At 30.0% G+C, this 22907-nt stretch overlaps 2 protein-coding genes across 2 annotated transcripts in view; one reads left to right on the top strand and one right to left on the bottom strand.

Moving 5' to 3' along the window:
• The window catches only part of LOC135963695 (sodium-coupled monocarboxylate transporter 1), a 151197-nt gene extending 135169 nt beyond the window's left edge, over positions 1-16028 (top strand). Inside the window, exons 4-11 of the mRNA XM_065515651.1 lie at positions 18-192; positions 325-460; positions 11046-11205; positions 12392-12610; positions 12666-12939; positions 13043-13153; positions 13460-13698; positions 13870-16028. Coding sequence (XP_065371723.1) covers positions 18-192; positions 325-460; positions 11046-11205; positions 12392-12610; positions 12666-12939; positions 13043-13153; positions 13460-13698; positions 13870-14455 — 1900 coding nt within the window. The 3' untranslated portion in view covers positions 14456-16028. The remainder of the gene's footprint in view (positions 1-17; positions 193-324; positions 461-11045; positions 11206-12391; positions 12611-12665; positions 12940-13042; positions 13154-13459; positions 13699-13869) is intronic.
• A 4476-nt stretch (positions 16029-20504) lies between these two features.
• On the bottom strand, positions 20505-21127 carry Bet5 (blocked early in transport 5). The gene is made up of 3 exons (XM_065506787.1): positions 20970-21127; positions 20770-20912; positions 20505-20711 (listed from the first exon to the last, which is right to left on the bottom strand). The coding sequence occupies exons 1-3, from the start codon at positions 21066-21068 to the stop codon at positions 20516-20518; spliced, it is 438 nt and encodes a 145-aa protein (XP_065362859.1). The 5' UTR covers positions 21069-21127; the 3' UTR covers positions 20505-20515.
• Between the last annotated feature and the right edge of the window lie 1780 nt (positions 21128-22907).

A 22907-nucleotide genomic window follows, 5' to 3' on the forward strand; every position in this document is an offset into this window, starting at 1 on the left:
ATTTTATTTATTTTCAGATTTAAATCACGCATGGTTCGCTGTTTGGCATCATTCACTTATATAATACGTCAGATATGTTCACTCGGTGTCACGGTCTATACACCCAGTGTGGCGCTGTCGACGGTGATTGGAATACCGTATTGGGCATCCATTTGTTGTATGACAACAATATGTGTATTTTTCTCAATCAAGGTAGGTTGACAAAATAAAAATACATATGTTTGTACATATTTTGTATTATAATTTTCTTGAAATAGATGATAACATTTGATGCTCCATAAATCTTATTGTTTTTTTTCACTTTTTCGTTCTCTTTATTTTTAGGGTGGTCTTAAGGCAGCTATAAATGCTGATGTTATTCAAACTATCACCGTCATTATTGTCTCCATAGCCATCATTATTAAAGGTACCATATTTAGTGGTGGTGCGAAACGAGTTTACGATATAAATCGTAATGATGGTAAGTGTACTTACTCACAAACAGAAATGTTAAACAGAAAACAAACAAAAAAAAACGCGAAATGATTTAGTACGTATTTTCGTTGTGTTATGCTAGGGCATGGTGGATAATGATTTGCTTAGGTAAATATACTTTTGATTGTACGAGTTTCTAACAATCTGCCTTATTCTGTAAACGGTTTATAAAATTTTATTTATCTTCATTGTTGAGATTTTTAGCAATTTTTAGCTAAAATAATTCTATGCATGAAATGGTAAATATTTTTTATACAAAATGTCACTGATTTCCACAATAGAGCAGAATAATTAATGTTGGTAAATGTTTTCCATGTGAACGCATAAATACTCATTTAATTTCGCTATTGCAATTGAGTTATGAAAAATGCGTTGACATTTCTATGTAATCTGAAATCCTTTGGCTATTATTTCTATTGTATGTATTTACTAGTTTCATATTTACTGTTTAACGATAATGCGACCAGCTACAAAACACAAGTGGAAATTGTTTAAAAGACTTTATACTGGAAAAAAAGTGTAACCTTCATCAATAAAATTTTTTGTGGAAAAATATTTTGGTGAACAAACATTATTTTTTAAAGAAATGTAACTTTTGAAAAATTGTTTGAAAAATAGTTGAAAAAGTCACGGTTTTGTGCTTCTATCTCAGCCATGTAAACTTATAAACAGTTAGTCCGGTTTGAATTAAATTTCACATGCTCAAAGAGGAAGTGTTGTCAAGTTTAAGTTTTGAATTTGGACCTCATGGGCCCACCAGAGACACGACCAGTGGTCCCCATAGTAGGAGCCCTCGGGTATGTTAAACTTTAAAAATTATACTATTAAATAATAATAATAAATAATAAATTAGCTCTTATAGCTTAGGAGATAATAGCATTTGAAAATTGAATTTTCAACATTTTTACCCACCCTACTCCAGTTTTTTGATAACGCAGGTCCAAATATTTTCCGATTTTCTCCATTTTTTCTTTTATTGAACTAACAACAAATGTATATGTTAAATAATTAAAAATCGAGACTGAGTCCAAAGTTATATGCATTTAAATTTAAAAAAATTAAAAACAAATATTTCAAATGAAAAAAAAAATTGAAAATTTTTGATAGCGAGCGCCTTTTGTTATGTAAAGTTCAACTTTAAGGCAAATAAATATTTTTTTTCGGAAGATTGAAGAAAGAGCTATCTAAGCTTTATTTTAAGGAAAAAAAAGGCCCATTTTAAAAAAAAATCAAAAAAGTTTTTGATTTCGGAAAAAAAATATAAAATTTTTTTTTTAAATATTTTTTTTCGGAAGATTGAAGAAAGAGCTATCTAAGCTATTTGGGACACATTTTGCTAAGAACAATACAACATTTTTAAATTTCAAAAAAGGGCATAAAACTTGCATTTTAATGTTTTTACCGGCCATCCGACTTCGAGGTGTCATTTATTAATAAACTGTGTTTGCACAATATGATAGATATTCAAAAATTCAGCGAATATCACTTGAAAACAACATACATTTACGAAAAATGTGACCAGTCTAGTGCTAATGTTTTTGTAAGTTTCAAAGCATATTTTTTACCCTTTCAGGACTACTGGGATAATACGTCCCAGCAATTCTCAAATGAAATTTATTATCTAAGTAACATGTAAACCATGTTTAGAAGTTCATTATAATATTTGAATAAAAACATAACGGTACAGTCAGCGTATTCAGGCAGCTTGAAAATGAATTTCACAACATTGTTGAATTTGAGCAGTTTGGAAGTCGGCCGCACAGTATAGAAAAAAATATAGAGGTAAATAAATCTATAACTTCTAAAAGCTTAGTCCAATTTGAATGAAATTTGACATGCGCAAAGAGGAAGTCTTGTCGAGTTCAAGTTTTGACCCACCAGGGACGCGGCCAGGGGATCCCAAAATAGGTCACTTTGGGATCCCCTCGCTTGAATTCCGATTTCAAAAAAATTACAAATAAAGAATCTCCTCGCCAAGCACTAAAAAAACCCTATCGTATCTATCAATTATCTCTGGTAGCTTAGGAGATATTCGTATTTGAAAATAAATTTTTTTAAAATTTTTAACCACCTTGCTCCAGTTTTTTGATATGAGAGGATCCAAATATTTCCCGAATTTCTCCATTTTTATTTTATTACCAAGTGAAGACCAGTATGCTCTACTGGCATACTGGTCTTCACTTGGTATCGAAAAGTGTACAAAGATGATATGCTCAGGCAGCAACAACGCTTTGTGTTACAAGTGTTTTGGACCATTCCACAAATTAAATCCCTAATTACATTTATAAAATGCTATAAATAAACAAATAAATGTGTACTTTCATCTGATGTTTTTTTAATTTTTTTAATTTCGAATCACCCATCAAGAACACTGATTGGGATTATATGTCCCACGAAAAATATGTCCCAGGATAAATGGACGATTTCAGGATTTCTGAGTATGCAGAACATAATATTTTTTTCCTCATCTTTTAGAATATGCACAAATTTCTACCATATATATTTTGGTTATCACAATAAAACTCCGTCCCGAAAGGGTTAAATGTTTAAAATTTAAGTGATCATAACGTAAGAAGAGGAAGATTAGTAAACTAACTGTTTTCCTATGGTCTACCGATATGTGTCACTGATTTTGTTCATTTCTAAACTCAAAAGAAATACAAGCCATCTGAAATCAGTTTCTATAATTCTTCAAAAAATTGTATTTTCCTCATTACCTATAAATCGGCCACATTATTCACATGTTGTCATTTTCATCAGTGTAAAAACCTTTACATTTTAACATGCTAATTTTAGTGGACAAATGATGAATGGATGCATGTGCGGTAATACAAAAACAAAATATTTCACAAAAATCTATTTCTCTTGAATTCCATTAAATGCATTTAAATAGCTTATGGCAAACGCTGCTTTATTTGTCACTCCTCTAGTTTTTCTCTTCTTATTCCATAGTCAAATTATAATGACACAATGGCCAAAATTGTTATACATACATACATATATCTAAGTACTTACTTATAAATGTTCATTTAACAGGCCAGAAAAATTTGAAATGTAATCTCACTTATGTAAGTATGTATATAGAGGTCAACTTCAGAATAATAAACCTCAGTCAGCATCACACTCATTCTATTGTCATGATTATGATATCTGTTGTAATGCATTTGCTCTATGTGTAATGTTGTCATGTTGTTGAAGAGCTGGTGATGTTTTACAGATAAGTTGTAAATATTTATTACATACAACTTCAAAAGGTACTTGGGCAAAACACTTAATGACAACTCATTAAGATATTTTTCCCAAAAAAATTTAACTGTTTCAAATGACTATCGATGCTTGATACGCCATCGAAAATCTTGTTGATAATGATAATGAAAAAAATTTAAAATTAAAAATTAATTACAGCGAAAATTTTTTTTAAATTTGAACATGGTTCAAATTAGTCGACTTTTCGAAATTTTTGAATAGTCGACTGTCGACTTTTGCTATTTATGAAAAGTCAACTATTTTAGATTTTTTATATTAGACTGTGCCGAATCTTATATACCCTTTAAGATACTTTAAGATAAATATTAAAAACAATTTTTAATGAAAAGAATGTTGATGTATATACAAATATATGTTGCTAGTTTTATTGATGAAAAAAACGCATTTTATAAAATGAAAACAACAACAATTAATAATAAACAATAGACTTTTTTCAGTTGATAGACTTTTTTAAGATAACTTTTGTTCAAATTTTTTCCAACCAACAAAAAGTCGATTGTTCAAACAATCGAGCAATTGACTTAGGTCAAATATAAATATTAAAACGCCTAAAAATAAGAAGAATAAAAGTTTTATTTATTTAATAATAGTCTTCGAGTCAAATTTGACCCATTTTGAAATTAAAATTGATTTTTTTTTAAAAGTGAGTGGTTGATATTTTCGATATTTTATGAATTTTATTTAATTTCAAATGTTAGGTTTTCTTTTAAAAAAAAAATATATTTTCTTTTTGAGTTAAATTTGACCCGAAGATCGCTAACCTTATGAAGGTTAAAATAATCTCTTAGGAATAAAACACAGTTTAAATGCTGGAGTATATGGATTTTTCTCTTTTGGGTTTATAAAGCTAAACATTGAAAATGATCTTTCACTCACTCTACTTGCAGGACATTGCAAAGCATTGAGTATGTTTTCAAGCTTTCCAGATCGCTTGTGACATTTGTCTAAATATAAAAAGTCTTCTAAAATAGTTGGAGTATTTGTTTTAAAAAAGTTTTATGGATTTTGAATATTTTTTTAAAGTTTTTAATACACTAAAACTCATAAAAACACACATTTAGAAAAAACCGGCTATTCGAGGAGAAAAACCCGGTTTCTTCGATATTCGAAATTTAACCGGTTATTAAAAACCGGGCCGATCACACTACTACGTCCACACAGAGGGATGGCTTCATACATTTTTTTTCCAAAATTATAAGGAGTGGTCGTAGAGCGCTGAAATTTGGCACCGAGAACTATATGGACCAAACTAAGAAAAAATAAAATTTTATCAAAATCGACCACGCCCACTGCCCATATAATCTAAATAGATTTTTTCGCATCAAATTTTTCCTATCCAAGTAGAAGCCTAGAAATTTGGTATATATATTTTCTGAAATAAAAGAAGAACGTATGCTAAGTTTTATTAAAAACGGCCATGCCCACCGCATACCGCCCATGCTATCCAAATGCAATACATTTTTGTGCAAAGGAGTGTTCGTAAAGCATTGAAATTTGGCACCGAGAATTATATGGACTAACTTAAGAAAAAAATTTAATTTTATCAAAATCGGCCACGCCCACTGCCCATACAATCCAAATTGATTTTTTCGAATAAAATTGTTTATATCCAAGCAAAAGTCTAGAAATTTGGTACATACATTTATTGAAACGCATGCCGAGTTTCAATAAAATCGGTCATGCCCACCGCCCACGAAACCCATACATAAATAAGAATTTTTTGATATTTCGTTTATTATTCGACAAAAAATGTTAAGTTTTCATCCTGTTCCGAAAACTTCCGAAAACTGTTTTCGTTTATCGAAACAAGACACTCCCACCTTTCATTTTATTAAAAAAACAGCTTGGGGGAAAGTGAAGCTACATTTTTTTTTCCATGGAAAATCAAAAATAAAATAATTTTTAGAGACTTATAGATTTGGGCATATCTTGTTAACGCTTTATGATATTCCCATAATTTTTTTTTATTTATGGAGAAATGTTATATTTTTCAAATATGTTAAAGGTAAATGGTATTATTAGGAAAATTATACAACATATATAAACCACTGAATTGCTCAACACCCTTGCATGGACTTTACTTCAATTTTTTAAAAATAAAATAAAATTTGTCTTAAAACTATAAATGCACATTTCATCTTTAAACATTTCTCTACAAAACTGCATCATTTGATTTTTGAAATTTTGTGTTTGAAAAATTTACTTTTTGACACCAAAATCCCTGTGTGCGTACATAATAGGTGTGTTCGCGTACTTTCCAGTAAAAAATATCCAGTAACTTTATGCGTAAAAATAAACTACTCTCAATCTGAAAAGTAACAAAAAAAGTACGCGAACAACAATTTGTAAAAATGACTTGTATTTTATTATAAATCAATTTAAAACGTTTGTTTTGTACTATTTTAGTCCGTGACTTTTTGAGTTTCCTGCCTCTTAAATGAAAGGGCAACACTGCTTCTGTCAACAGGCATCTGTCAGTTGACACGTGTCAACATTTTAACAAGCGGCATCATTTAGTTGGTACTTGACAGCCATTAATAGCAGACTACCACGTGACTTGAGGAGAAAATAGAAAAAAGTGAATTTCATTAGCATTATTAAGCATTACTTTTTGAGGAAAAAACCTAGACTAGGCCGTACAAGCACGGAGGTCTCTACACCCGAACAATTAAACAAATTCTCGAAATGGTGTTGGCCGATCGGAGATTGAAAGTACAAGGGATTTTGGAAGTCATAGGCATCTATCTCACAAGATGGATGTCGCGTTTGCTCACTATCCGATGCACACATGTGCAGGCAAACCTATTGAAATGGCTCGGCGGAAACAGATTTAACTCCAACGATGAAATCATATTTAAATTGCTCAAAGGTTTATTAAACAAAATAAGATTTATAAACTTTTCATTTTTTTTTTTGAATTCCAAAATATATTCGAATATGGTGAAAATAAGAATAACTCTGATTATTTCCAAAGTTTTTTGGAAAAAAACATAACAAACTAACTAACTGATCTAAATGCCCTTGAAGTAGTGTGATGGTGAATTTCAAATTGAAAAATGCAGATTTGCCATAATTTGCAAGGTGACCCTTAAACTAAAAAAAAACCACAAAAGTTTTCTACTTTTAACAAACCAAATACATATTTCTAAAACAAATAAATAAATAAAAATATTTCTAAAACAAACAAACTTTAATTGTGGCATTAAGAAATCATATTTATTACCCTAATTTGACTGTTTAACAGTTTTGATATATTATATTCATTGATCCCTTGTCTAGGAAATTTATAATGACTCAAATAAAAAGCTTAAATCTACTTCTCCTCCCATTTCCCAGTAAATGTGTATTCAAAACCGCTTATAGTTTGCAATCAAAAGGACCCTTAATCTAAAAAAGTATTTTGTATAAAAATATAATTTTTTTTTTTTTTTTGAACATGTCCTAAACGCCCTTAGACAAATGAATGAAGCAAACAAAGTAAAAGACCCAAAATAAATAAATAAAAAAAATATATATGTAAGTATATTAGGGTGGTCCCGTTATAAATAAGGTGTCGCTATTCCCAAATAAAATGAAAATTTTGTTTGTTTAAAAGACAATTTCTGAAAATGATTGTCCTGAAAATTAAAAAAGCCGTAAAAGCCTTAAAAAGTACCTTGTTATCCTTTGATGCAGCTCACCAATTATTGACGCTAGGACAAACATTTTCATAAACGGAATCTTAGAATGAATTAAACTTTCATTTTAGTTGGCAACGTCCGCCAAAATTAGTTTTGGGCCACCCTAATGTATATGTATGAGTTCCTAACATGTATAAACTTAAGTGTGTGTATGTGTGTTCAAATCATTAGATGTAAATTTTTAAGGTTGTTTATTTGAATTAAATGGAAAAAAGAAGAAGAAGCGGAATACCTAAGCAAATAACCGCCAGCCAATGATATAAACATCATTTGTGTGAATATTTGTGGTTATAAGAGCAACAACAACATAAAAAAAATTTATAAATAAACAACAAAATACCTACGCAGACATATTCAAAAAACAATCAACAACCAAGTTGCAACCACAAAAATAGCAAGTGTCATGGAATAGAAATGATTTTGAAATATTATTGTTTGCTTCTTTGTTGTGTCTATGGTCATTTGTTTGCTCTTTTTGGGCTGTGTTGTGATACAGGGACGAACAAGAAGGCACAATTGTACGTTTTTTGTTTGCACGATTGTACTAAAAGCTTAACAAATGTACAACAACGAACCATGCTAATTCATACTGCATACCGTCTGCATTACTTAGAAGTAGTCGTGTAATGATTTATTTATTATCTGTTATGCAACTGCTTACTTTCTAGTCATTTGTAATCAATTTTTATTAATGTATTATTTATATGCGGTTGTGGTAAGTGCTTGCTTCCAATGACATCAATAGGGATTGCATTTAATAGCAAATTTTTATAATCTCAATTATGATTAAATTTTTTAAACCGTTAATCGCGATTTTTGTTATATTTTTTTGAGTAATAAAACTTAAAAACAAACAAAAAGATTTAACCCTCTAATGTCCAAGCATACCCAAGGCACTCATCACAAAAATGCCAGTAAATGCAAATATAACTGATTTTGCATTTCAAAAACTCATGTAACAGTTGCTAAAAAACGGACTTAAATTATTTTAAAAAGATTTTAAAGTTTTTGAAATGAAATATCAGTTATATTTGAATTTATTGGCATTTTTGTGATGAGTGCCTTGAGGTATGCTTAAACATTAGAGGGTTAATCATTGGTAACCTAAATGCCCCTTAGCATTCTGATGAATTCCAACGTATTTTGGCATCTAACAGTAATACATTTTTCATTTCGAATCTTTAATTTTTTTTCGAAAATAAAAAATCGAAAAAAATCAATTTTTCGACCAAAACTCGTTCAAAACTACTGGAGAAAATACATAAAAAATGGTTTGGAGCCTTAAAAATAACAAAAAGAGCAAAAAATCGAAAAGAAAAAGTTTTTCTGACAAAAATCGCCTAAAAACCCAAAAAAAAAAATTTTTTGTCGAAAAAAATGTTATCGCTGTTGTTTTAAGCGTACAATTTTACCTTGGAAAGGTTATACATATTTAAAAAATTGTAAATCATCGATTTTTTTAACAAAAAAAAAACCATAAAATATTGATTTTTCGAAAAAAAAAAAAAAAAAAGCTTCTCCAAAACCTCAAGAAAAATTTTTTTTTTGGAAAAACTGCTATCGCCATCGTTTTTAGCGTACAATTTCACCTTCAAAAGGTAATATTTAAAAAAAAAATAAATCGCCGATTTTTTTTCTTACCTACTAAAAAAAAACCTTAAAAATAAAAGTCAAAAAAAAATTAAATTTGGGCGCCTCGAAAATTATTTTTTTGATATTTCGTAGTGGAACTTTTTTCCTCATGCCATAAGCTATCGAAAAACAGATGGCACAATATCGAAAAATTATTTGTCCTTAGAAATTGTAATGTTAGGCTTTGTTAGGTTTAATGTAATTCATTCTTAATGACCGAAATTGTAGTTGAATGAAAATAATTCGGTTATCTCAACCAACTGACTAACTGTTGATAGAACCAAACAAATCATTGGATATAAAGTAATCCTACTAATCCGAATCTGAATATTTCCAAAAAAAAATTCCCTGGACATTTTTCGCATCGCCACAAGATGAATTGTATTTCGGATAAACTTTCAGCACACAGTTAAAAACTGACCATTTGATTATTGTATGTTTAAATTTATCTTCTTCCAATAACACTATTTATTCGATTTACGTAATAAAACATATGAATATCTTCAAATTCTTTTTTTAATCTTAATCGATTAATTGCGATTAAAATCGAGAACTCAGTTTTTCTTGATTGGATCACATGCCCTTTTAAATTATTTTTATCAAAAAATAATAAGCTATTTATTTGATGCCAATATGGTTATCAAACTAAATCTATGAAGGTCAGCAGTCTAATAAAGTTATATGTTTTCCCGTGTTTGATGATACAATTGGTTAATTCACAAGCTCTCCTATCAGTCATATTGTCATAATGTCCTAATATTTCATGACTCGGCGGCTCAGCTTAACCGACTCCTAGGCGTTCAGCGCAGGTCTCTGCTGGTTGGTTATGATAACACAATAAACATAGCATACAGAGTAGTATTATTTTAGGACATTTTTTGCTTGAAAGGCAATAACAAAATTTTCAAATATTAGGACATTATGACAATATGACATGATAGGAGACCTTGTGAATTGACCAAATGTAAACCTAACAAATATGTATACATATTTGTGTAACCAAGAACGAAAAAGTTCAATATCGTTGGTACAATTTACAATCTTTAACGTACTTCCCTGTTGTTAATAATCACACTAACAAAGTTGACTACGGATGTTTCTACCAATGTTATTATTTACATGAGTTAGGGTTGAGAGCAGGAGTAGGACAAGAACATAATTTTTAATATTTCACTTTATGTGTTTGAGTTTCCATTTTTAAATATGGGTTATATCCGTTACATTGTTATCCAAGATTATTATATTCTTCCGGTTGATGATTTATTTTTCTACTTATTATTATTATACCCTTCACCTTCGTGAGAAGGGTATATATAAGTTTGTCATTCCTTTTGTAAATTCCACAATATAATTTTCCGACCCTATAAAGTATATATATTCTGGATATACTTCGATTAAGACATGTCCGTCTGTCTGTTGAAATCAATTTTCTGAAGACCCCAAATATCTTCAGGATCCAAATCTTGTCAGACATGCTTTTGAGAAGTTTCCTATTTAAAATCAGCAAAATCAGTCAACATATGGCTGAGATATGAGGAAAAAACCAGTACAACCTCGATTTTGTACCTATTTTTTACCTATATCTGGATTACAGACAATATAGATATCTAATGATAGATATTTCAAAGATCTTTGCAACGACGTGTATAAGACCATAGTAAGGACCTACAATGGGACAAAATCGGAAAAAATATTTTTTAACCCGAATTTTTTTTTCACAAAAAAAATTTAAATTTAAAAAATTTATAAAAAAAAATTTAAATAACTAAAAGTGAAAAAAACTACTTTGGAAAAAAAAATAATTTTGTTTACCTAAAAATATTTAAAATTTGTATTTTGAAGTATAATTTGATGAAGGGTATATAAGATTCGGTACAGCCGAATATAGCTCTCTTACTTGTTTTTTTTTTGTTTTTGAAAATATTCTTTAAATTTGCATACTTGAAATAATTATTAATAATGTTGATTGTTTTCTTTTGTATTGATTTGCAGGACGTTTGAGTTTCTTTAACTTTACCGGTGATATGACGGTAAGAGTCGATACAACTTCTGCTTGGTTGGGTCAATTGTTCGTATCGCTATCGCAGTTTGGATGCCAGCAGAACTTTATGCAACGTTATGTTAGCTTGAAGTCACTGAAGGAAGTAAAATAGTAAGTTAAATTTTCGATTCAGTTACACATTTACATATATTTTTGGAAGAACTTAACAAAGTTTCCAAAGTTGGAAGGAATTCACAAAAAGAAAGGACATTTTTTTCCTTTCCTCACAATTACTGCTTCAGTTTATTCTAAGTAGTTAAGAACAAACTTGAAAACCTCAAGGAGAATGTTTCAACGTTTTCTATATACTCGTACAATTATTTTTTTAAAATATAGGATGGTTTGCTTTGAAATATCTCTTGGGTTTCAATTTATAAAATACATAGAGCGTTTCTCGTCATTTGTCCGGTAATGATGCAGGTACCCAGTTTGTGTCACATATAATATTATAATTAAATGCTTTTCAGAAATATTTCTAGGAGAGCCCACTCTTTCTTCCTAGCTTGCGTACTCATTAATTACACAGGTCAACAGCAAAAAAAGGCCACTATATAGATTTGATGCATCATGGTTTATGATAATACAGGACAACAAAATCAAACAAATTTTATAGGCTTTTTAAACCACTACACAATTTTGATGTATTGTGGTTCCATTAGTACAAATAGCCTCTAAAATTTGTTTGATTTTGTTGCCCTGTGTTATCATAAAGCGTAACCCAAATTACGGTAGCGTTATATACATATCAAACAACAAATTCTTGATATTTTACAACATGTACCTTGAACACTTTCCATATTTATTTATAGAATTATCTTTGTTGTATCAGAATTACTGTTTCCAGAAGAACAATGTCTACAGTAAAAATGATCAAATATTTTTACTTCATAAATAACAAAACACTGGTAGATAGATATCTATTTGTTGAAATTACGTTCAATAATAGAGATGTCAATAAGTTGACAGTCTTTGGCAGGTTGGGATTCGGTTCGTTCCGATTCAACTATGAATATAGAGTTGTGTGATGCTCGCTTCATTACAGATGCTCGCTTCATTACCGTACGTTATTGATTTTAAAAATCCCGTTGATAGTCTATAGGCAAAAAAAAATATATTATTCCAAAGATGATAGTGTACTTCAAAGTACTTCTGGGCAAAAAGGGTCGAAATATGTTTTGTTTTCATTTTGTAAGCTTATTATGGTTATGGTACTTATAAGTACCGTCGGTCGACCAAGGGTTAATTTATTATGTTCTTTCCTAACACTAGCCATATTAATACTATTTTTCTATTCCAGTGCCATGATGTCCAACATACCAATCATCTTTGTATTTTTCTCCTTGTCCTGGTTAACTGGTTTGGTTATATACTCCTCTTATTCCGAGTGTGATCCCCTTAAAGAAGGTTATATCAATAAGGCTGATGAAATTTTACCATTTTATGTTGAAGATCAATTGGCCATAATACCGGGCTTTGTAGGAATATTCATGGCCACATTATTCAATGGCGCTTTATGGTAAATTCAACATTGCACAATAACAATGTAGTTTTGTTAATCAGAATAATTTTAGCATGATGGTCTCCAATTTAAACTCTTTGGCCACCGTAATATCAGAAGACTTTTTGACATTGGTGCCTAAATTTAAGAATTTACCCGATAAACAACAATTGAATGTCATCAAAACAGTGACTGTAATATGCGGCATCATCATAATGGGGGTGGCATTTTGTGTGGGTTTGTTGTCGGGTGTAATTGAATCATCAATGATTGCATTTTCAGCAACATCCGGTCCATTGTTGGGTTGCTTCATTTTAGCCATGTTGGTGCCAATTGCTAATTGGAAGGTGAGATTTTATTTTTTTGTGTGTTTTCTATTACAGTGTTGATTGATTGCTAAACAAGTTAAATATTTTTGTCTATGTTTAAATAATATCCGTCAATTTAAAGGGTACTTCCGCTGGCATGATTACAGCATGTGCCGTTGTATTGTGGATTATTACCGGCTCCTCAACCGTTGATAAAAGTGCAAGTTATGAATTTCTACCAACATCTACTGAGGTATGTTTCAAACAAATTTTAATATGATTGTATGTGAGTTATGCGTGGTTTAATTGCTAAGTTCCAAATAATATAAGTATCTCTCTGAAAAATTCAAAACATAATGATTTTTCTGATTGTTTAAGAATAGCAACTGTACTGATTCTGATACATAATAAATGGAATTTTTAGTAAAAATAGCTAAAGTTTTCAATTAAAGTGACTGCTCAGTTTTCCCACCATAACTCAATGCTTATATCAAATGAATTTAGTAAACAGGAACTAGCAATTTAAATGTGTTGTATTCTATTTGTTCTATACTTCTAGGGCTGCTCGAATTTCACGTTTTCCCAATCAATACATAAACCCAGCGAAGAAGAATTCTCATTTTTACCCACTTCATCGTCGTGGTTAATGCAACATACAGCCAGCAGCAATGGCATTGGTGGAGACAGTGGCATGAATACCAATTACACCAAGTTAAATGATACGTTGATGTCGTTGTGGGCTACAAATAATACGGCTGGTTTAGGAGCAGGATCAACAACAGCAGCTGTTGAAGAACGGTAATAAAAATCACTCCAATACTGCGTTTGTGTCGGTCTACTAACGTACAAATGTTTAACATAGTTGATTCTAATAAATTGCCCTTTATTGCTCATGTACTTTTTTCTATTTTGTACTGATGCTTGTATTTTTTTATTTTGTTTTTCCTTTCTTGTATCCATATTATACAGCACACCATTGCAGTACATGTATTCCATTAGCTATATGTATTACAGTCTCATAGGCACATCGCTGACAGTGCTTATTGGTATCATAGGTAGTTATTTGACACAAGACCCTAAGGACTCTTACAATGCGAAATTACTGCATCCACTTGTGTTTAAATTTTACCAACGTTTCACGGGTGAAAAACCCTACTATGTCAAGGAGATCGAAAATATTGCTGTTGGCTCAAATGGCAACATTAGCAGCGGTGGTGGTGGCAGTGGTGCCAAAATTAATCATGCTTTTGAGGCTCAAAATGAAGCCAATATTATAATTGGTGTTGGCAAAACTGACAAAGAGAAAAATCCCATGGAAGCTGTTTTCACAAAATCCTTCCCAGCACATGCAGCTGCAGTAGGAATTGCAACAACAACTGCCTCTCCAATTACAACAAGTACAACTAATGCATCTGTGGCAAATGTAAATTGTAATTCAGCAATAGAAATGCCAAAAATACAAAATATTTTTTCATCGCCCTCATCAGATAATACATTGACAACAAACGATGTCACTGGGTCATATCGTCAAATTACAGAAATGGAAAACGTATGATTAATAACAGCTAAAAACAATATTGTTTAAATGAATCTCTTTTTTATAAAACAAAAAAAAAAAAAACAAAAAAAATCATAAAGCAAAAAAGAAATACCATTAAATAATAGTGACTTAAGCAGATTTACTTAATATGTATGTACGAAAATTATGATATTTTTTATGTAGTTTATTTGTTAAGAATGCTAAATATGTAAGCAATTTAAAAATATACACCTATTTTTTTAAAGTTACACTTATTTATTGAATGAAAAAAAAAATACACAAACAATTTACAGTCTCCAAATAAAATTTGACATGTCGCACGGCAAATACTAAGAAGCTGTTAGATGCTGACATGTCTTCAGTTTACGTGTCTTTACTTAGTACGTAAGTTTTGTAGGCACACAATATTGAAAAACTAATACTAATAACACAGTGCAACAGTCATTCTGGCGGGATGAGAAATTCCAAGTCAGGGTGAAAGTAATTGGCCAGTATGGTTAAACCTCCAACACCTTCTTTTATATTTTGTCCTTATCTTGATGTTTGTTGTTTTCTAGTTTAGTGGCAATTGAATTTGTTGCCATTTGAATGATTCGGTTGCACACATAAAATTTTTCGGTTCTAGCTACAGAAAACCAGTTAATAAAGAAGAATTTCGGTTAAAGTAACCAAACTTTTGTTACCCCTTCGAACATTTTTTAAATATATGTAAAAAAAACAGTTGGAGTGATTTTATCGAATGAAATCTTAATTTTTCCCCATTTTATCATAAATTTTCGCCAATAACTCCAAATTTCTGGCTATCAAAGAAAAGAAAAAAAATTCTCTTTGAAAAATAACGTCTTTACTCGAGTTCTCTAAATTGTAACTATAAAAAAATTTGTTTCTTTCTTGGTTTTCATTGCTGAGTTTTGAATATGCAAATAGGCAATATGCAAAAGTTTCTACATCATTCACAACGAATAAAGTTTGAGTGTTGCCTGACGACTTCGTTAAGCATATTGCCCTAGTACTTTCTCCTCGACTTGGAATTTCTCACCACCCAGCCAATGACACTGAAAATGTTCCACAGTGTAATTGAAAACACAAATATAATATTAAACTCAATTTTAGTTTTAAGTGAGTGACGATAAAGACACTGTGATCATAATACATGTATAATCTAATGTATTTGTTTTTTTTTAAGAAATTATATGTAAAGAAAAAGACAACTGGGAAAACAAGTAGTAAGGATATTCACAAATGAGCATGCATATGTATATACATCCATACAGACATATTCATTCATATTAAACAAAAACAAGTATATGTACAACTATGATATATGTATGTATGTATGTATGTATGTATGTATGTTAGAGCAATTTATAAAGAGAATTGGCAAAATGTTAGTTTATTTTTATTAATCACTTTAAATGTGATCTGTATAATTGTTGTGAATATCCATAAAAATTACAAAAATATATTTTTTTAGAATGTATTTCTTAAATTTATATACAAAAGTACAGAGTACAATATAAGCTTAACTTTAAACATTTATTAATGAAAATAAATAATAAAATCCTATTAAAATAAGTAAACAAAGAAATCGTTATTATTTATTTCAACCAATATATGAATGATGAAATGAAAACAAGTGAGTTAATGAAAACAATGTGAGTTAAATTAACACATTCAAATATATACATGTAGTACATATTGTTGCTTAATTAATAATTACTAATGTTTTAATTGGTTCCTTAAGTAAGTCAGAAATAAATATATTTTAACCGTTATTAACATTTTAATTTTAGTAATAGGTAAATATTTAGTGAGTGGCAGCACTAAAATAAAACTATTGTTATTTAGTCCCTAGCAGAGACACGCACTCAATTATTTGTGAAATAATAATATGGTAGCATTATTTAATAGAATTTTGTAGTTAGCAAAGACACACAACATACATATATGTAAATCAAGTTTATCAACACTGTTTGAAAGATGACATAAATTTATCTGAATGATAAAATGAGGCTACATAACTAAAAGATAAAATATAAAATTGCATTAGCGGTATTCAGTGTTCGGTTCGTTTTAGGATGCAACTGTTTGTTATTGCAATAAATTGTTTCCAGAAAATGCAGAACAATTTTTATTTCATCTAGCGTCCACTTTTTGTTGGGTTTTTCCATTTTTAATTATACCCTACACCACCATAGTGGGGAGGGTATTATGCGTTTGTGCAGATGTTTGTAACGCCCAAAAATATTAGTCTAACACCCACCTTAAAGTATACCGATCGACTTAGAATCACTTTCTGAGTCGATTAAGCGATGTCCGTCCGTCCGTCTGGTCGGCTGGCTGGCTGGCTGTCCATGTAAACCTTGTGCGCAGAGTACATGTCGCAATTTTGAAGATATTTCGATGAAATTTGATACATATTATTTTTCAAGGACCAAGCCTATTGAAACTGGCTGAAATCGGTTCATTATTTCACCTAGCCCCCATACAAATGTCCTCCCGAAATTGGACTTTATCGCAACTTTTGCTGCAAAATTGTTACACAAATTTAAGAAATTTTAGTTTAGCAAATACTCACGATATGATATGATTTGTTTATATGATATTTACTGAATAATGTATATTTATATACTAACAACAATAATAGTTGTATGTGCTTTTGGTTGTAGGACTTATAAGGAATGAATATTAAGGACATTGAATAAATACATAGAACAAAAGGAGAGAGAAATGTCAATGAAAAAAATTAAACATAAAGAATGACTCAAAATAAACTTATACACACTATTCCAGCCAAAACTTTTCATTAGTCCAACAAATTACTATTTTTTAATCACATTAGCTTCTAAAAATATATCAGATATTATATTTTCCAAATCATTAATTTTCAATTGTTATTTCGGTCAAAATGGTCACCGAAAAAAAGTACGTGAAAAAATATACAAAACTTCCAATATGGACTTTCAAAAAAATAGCAAAAGATCTGAAGGTTCATCGTTACACTGTTTCCAAAGCCATTAAACAGTATTAGAAAGACTTGAGCATTGAAAGAAAAACTGGATCAGGAAGAAAAAAAGGTATAACGGATATCGGTAAGGCAAAAGAAATCGAACGCTTTCGAATGGCACCGAACACTTCTATCAGAAAAGCATCTTTATGTATGTATATGTCTGTGACTGGGTGTGTTAAAAAAATTAAAAAAAAGTAAACTATTAGTGCACGAGACCTTTAACATTATTGATCAAATTCAAATTTGCGCCACCATTGGTGGGTTAAAAGTTTCCATTGTTTAACCACATTGTATAAATGTATTTTTGTTAAATTTTAATGTTTAAAAATCCTGAAATTTACTATATTTAATAGAAACCTATTATATTTGAATTAAAAACAAGAAACTGAAATTACGAAATATAGTTTTCAAAAAATGTTTGCATTGTAGGTATTATCACTCACTGTACATTTTATTTAACAAATGGATATCAAAAAAAAATCTCGATAACTGCAACATTTGCGGCAATAAATACTGAACTGATTACAATCAATTTAAATTGGCCTTACAATTTACCGTCAAAATTACAGCAAATACCGTTATCACTAATATACCATTATAACCTTAATTGGTATTACCGTTACTTTTAAACCTTTTCGAATCGGTAGCCAATCTTGGTTGTTAAGTTACGTTCTTCGATAATTATGTTTGGAATAATCTTAATAAAAACACGTATAAAAGTTTACTTACCTTTTATGTATATACAATGATGCTATGATTTCCATCAATAACATTTTTCAATTACGTTGAAAAAATTAAGTTTTATTATAATTAATATTTCTTTCTCACTTTAAAAAATGTAACATAAAATTTGCATCTTAAAATGATCTTTAACGTCAAACACACACACTCACACATTTGTTTATTTACTTTATACTAACAACATCTACAAATACAAATTTAGTGGAACTCTAATGTGGCTGCAACACATTGCTTTTCTTCATAATTTTAACACTTTAACAGATAATTTCATAAAAATGTTTATCATTTATATAAAATATAGCATCTACTTAATAATTCTATGCAAACATATTAACACAAGCACACTTATTTCAATGAAAATTTAATATTAACAAAATCTTCACGCAAAATTACAACCGGCTAGGAAAAATGTCGCGAAATACTAAATGATTGTCAAGTGCATATTTACAGTTATTAGTGTTGAGGTAAACAAACTAATGAGAGTGTGGTGCTACCAGATTGCTATTGTTGATAATATTTCTAGGTAACATAACAGATTTAATGGTGTTTTAACGTTTAGCAACACTTTCTTTTTTTAGAATTTAATAGAAAATACTTTGGCAAATTTTAGTATGATAAAAAGGGTGTTAATAATGCGGAATTAATACATAAGTACATAGGAATATAGACTGATCCTAACGGGAGAGATCGGTGGGATGTTTCCTTTACAAATTGAATATAGTAACTTATTGGCAGAATTTAATTTATTTTGGCCTAGCGTCCGACTGCCGGACTTAACCATGTTGACTATATGTACGTTCGTTTTCTGGACTTTGATTTTTAGAATAAAAATGTATTCCAAATTTAATAAAATCAAATTAAAAATGGGGGAAACATACATTTTCTACAATTTTCGGACATTACCCATTCCAGATATGTATGTTAAAACTTGGTAGGTTCTTTATGTTCATACAGAATATTAATTCGCTTTGGTTTTTCTTTCATCGAAGTTAAAATTTTATATACATACCTATGTATGTATGTAGGTATATAAGAATGGTGTAAAATCGCTCAATTTCAATTGTATGTATATAACTTTGTCACCACTTATAATAGTTTCAAATCAGCCCAATTAAGAATAAAAATTCCCCGGGAGTTTTTCCCTTTTCCCCTATTCAAATTCAATGGGAAAAAAACTCCCGGGCTGTTTGTTCCCCGGGTGTGTATATTTTTCTAAAAATCCTTTAATATTCTCATAGGTTATTGAACAAAGAATATCTCAAAAATGGTATCTTCCATTTTCTAAAGTTTTTCCTCAATTACAAACCGTTATATTAACAACACATGAAAAAATTCATAGTGGGACCATGAGGAGATTTGATTTTTAAAATAAAAATGTATTCCAAATTTAATAAAATCAAATATTGTTATGGTAAAATATTCTGTTCCCCAAAAATGTCCTCCCTCTAAAAATATCATACAGCAAAAATATAAACTCTATTTAGAAACTAATTTTAAAATTATATATCGTTGGTCTTATGTAGACAGACCCTAACATTTTTTCGAAATTGAGTATTTTAGTGATTCCAATACATTTCGCATAAGTACACCCGTCACAAGAATGTACAGCAATAGTATCGGAATATATTGTAGATAGTTTCCAATTTTCGCGATCTAGTAGAAACCCACATATAGTATGTCACCGTATCTTTCATTTATGAAAGATCACTTCATGTGAAAATCTTACGGGTGTGTAATCGTCTTCCCATAAAATTAAAATTGTTTTCTTTTTCGAAGCAAACATTTAAGCGTATACTGAAACAATATTTCGAACAAAGTTTGTTGAAGAGGTAGAGTGTGTATTACACAGGTTTAGGTTAGTTCAAAAGAGAATGAGAAACATGTCTGCCTTTCAATTTCTGCATTGTAAAAGGGGACTATGTCAACACTCTCTATCGACAATTGCACTAGTTAAAATGTCGACAACTTTCCTTTAAGCGTCAGTATAGATACGTTAGAGACAACAGTTTTAATATATTTCTGGTGACATTGTCAAAGACATTGGCATTGCCTGCAGGGGCCTTTCTATATGAGACCAACGATATGTATATCTTATGCCAAATATGGATGACTGACTTTCGTTTGACATAATTTCGATGAAACTGGTGTACCTGATATCCACAGGGAATCTTAATGTTTCTTAATACACACTTTATTCTCCTTATCTTCTCCTTTTCATGACAAAAAACATGTGTTATAAATAATATCAAATCCCTCTACAAATCACATACATACATATGTATCTCAAAAATGTAAACACTTTTTACAAGTAAATATTTTTGTAATTATATATTTCTAATGCCAAAAATGGGTGATTGTCTTATTAGTTCATCTAATTTTGTTTGAAATAATTCCGATGTTACGGGTGTACCAGGTGTCCACAGGGGATCTCTAACCACATACTCCACCCATATTTTACTGTAAATCTGCTGTAGTAATTCTTTAACATTCGTGGCATTAACATCGGTATTCAATACAAATCTACAAAATAAAATTTTAGTTTTATTAAATGATAACGGATGTTGTAATGGTTACTTACTTCAAACCTGAAGGTGTCTCTAAATAATGCAAGGCATATTTATTGGTTTTATAAAATAAAAATCCCTCCCGAGGATCATGAGGTGAGATTTTACTAACAAACGATTTGATGGACGATAACATGCCATAGGTAAGTTTGGCTTCCTTTAAGGTAATGTTTTAAAATAACAAAAATTAAATGTTTCCCATTAGTAAACATACCTCTTCTTGGGTTAGACCCGACTTTTTGGTGCGATTCCATTCGGCATAGTACATTAAAGTGCCCAGTTTATCAAATATGTATAAATTAAATATCTTCATGGTGGTTTATTAAAATTTTAATAAAATTGTTTAGGATTTGGAATGTTGAACAAAATATTTGTTTATTAATCACAGCTGTGATAACGTAAGATGCCACATCGTCACAAAAATATTTACTGCACTTTATGGTACTAAAAATAAGTACTTTCTTGTTATGATATAAATTAAAAAAATCAAATAAAAATCATAGAATTGCAAGCTAAATTGTGGCAATAAGTCAATAAATTAATAATTAAGGCAAATAATTAAATCAAAATCATCGAATCAGCTTGCATTTTAATGCATAGTTGTCATAATAATAAACACGTTATTTTTGCCCGCTTTCTCTTGGTTTAAGAGTTATAGGAATTTAAAGTCGATATATAAATTGTAAATTTCTCATATTTTTGGAAAAAAAATCTGATCATTATTTGTATCATGGAATAGTGCTTCAAAATACCTTTAATATAATAATATAGTACTCTTTATTTACATTGTGAACCAAATCTTATTTTTGAATTTATATGAAAGTACTTCAGAAAATTTTGATATACAGAAAAAGTGTTACATGGTGTTGAGTTTTTCAACTGTTACTTGTATGTGTAAACACTAGGTTAGGGAAGCCCCGATACACCCCAGGGTTTAAAGTCCCTTCGCCCGGTCGAAGTGAAGCAATACAAAAAATATGTATATTAACAGAAAAAAATTATAAAAATATTTAAGCTATTACTGTTGATTTGTTTCTTCGGTGCAGTTGTTACGGATCGATTGGCCTGGCGAGGTTTCCAAATAGCTCTCGGCATGTGTTGGCACAGTAAACAAAAATGATAAACACTAAACTACATAAAACTGACACTAGACTCACAATACCATACGAAGAATGTCCAGGGACAAGTGTTGGTCCCTATAATGCCCACCTAACCATGTCGTAGGCGCATCCGCCTCACTATTCCTACGACCCAAAATCCACTTGACCACATCTGCATCATTGCCTGTACCTTTGCAAATTATTTATGAATTACTGCATTATTTATTTGGTATACAGTCTGATTTTGCTTTTCAAATATTTTAATACTCCTATTTTTTACAACGCTGTTATTTATTAGTCAGCTGATTTTTTATTATGAACAGTGTTTCATATCATGAAATTTTTCCTCGAAATTGGGGTTGCAAATTTGACTTTGGGGATATGGTGATGTAAACTGAATTTTGGGGCTTTTTATGGTAATTTAATAATACTTTTTTTTCTTCTCAAATTGTGAATCAAAATTTAATTTTGGGGTTGCAAATTTGACTTTGGGGATATGGTGATGTAAACTGAATTTTGGGGCTTTTTATGGTAATTTAATAATACTTTTTTTTCTTCTCAAATTGTGAATCAAAATTTAATTTTGGGGCTTTTTAGGGTAATTTCAATAATACATGTTTTACGCATATGTATTTGTTATTTTATTTTAAAAAATAATACATGTAATAGAGAATATATAAATTGGTCTTATATCTTGATATCAAAAATGTGTGTTATTTAGATAAATAAAGTCCGATATCTGCTAAAGTAATCAGATTTGAATTTCATTTAATAAAATGTTTCAATTAGGATTGTCAACTATTAGACTAATTTGGATTCATATAACATTATATTTACAATTATTATAATATTCGAGTGGGGATTTTTGTGGAGAATAAAATAATTTTTTGGATTAAGACACGTAAAGATCTGAAAACCCTGATAGTGCAGTTCTGTCAGTGCATTCCGGAGTTTTGTTATTTTTTTGTTATTATTTTGCAAATAAAACAAAAAACGGGGATTTTTGCACATAAAAAAGATAATTTTCATTATGTAGATAGATAGCAAACCCA

This window comes from Calliphora vicina, chromosome 1 (assembly GCF_958450345.1).
Source record: "Calliphora vicina chromosome 1, idCalVici1.1, whole genome shotgun sequence".
Lineage (NCBI taxonomy): Eukaryota > Metazoa > Arthropoda > Insecta > Diptera > Calliphoridae > Calliphora > Calliphora vicina.

Bases quoted from the DNA above. Each gene is read 5' to 3' on its own strand.
- Bet5 (XM_065506787.1), bottom strand. From the start codon at position 21,068: ATGAAGATATTTAATTTATACATATTTGATAAACTGGGCACTTTAATG. The intron at 20,913-20,969 runs GTATGTTTACTA...ATTACCTTAAAG, and splicing joins CGGGTCTAACCCAAGAAGAG to GAAGCCAAACTTACCTATGG. The intron at 20,712-20,769 runs GTAAGTAACCAT...TTTATTTTGTAG, and splicing joins GAGACACCTTCAGGTTTGAA to ATTTGTATTGAATACCGATG.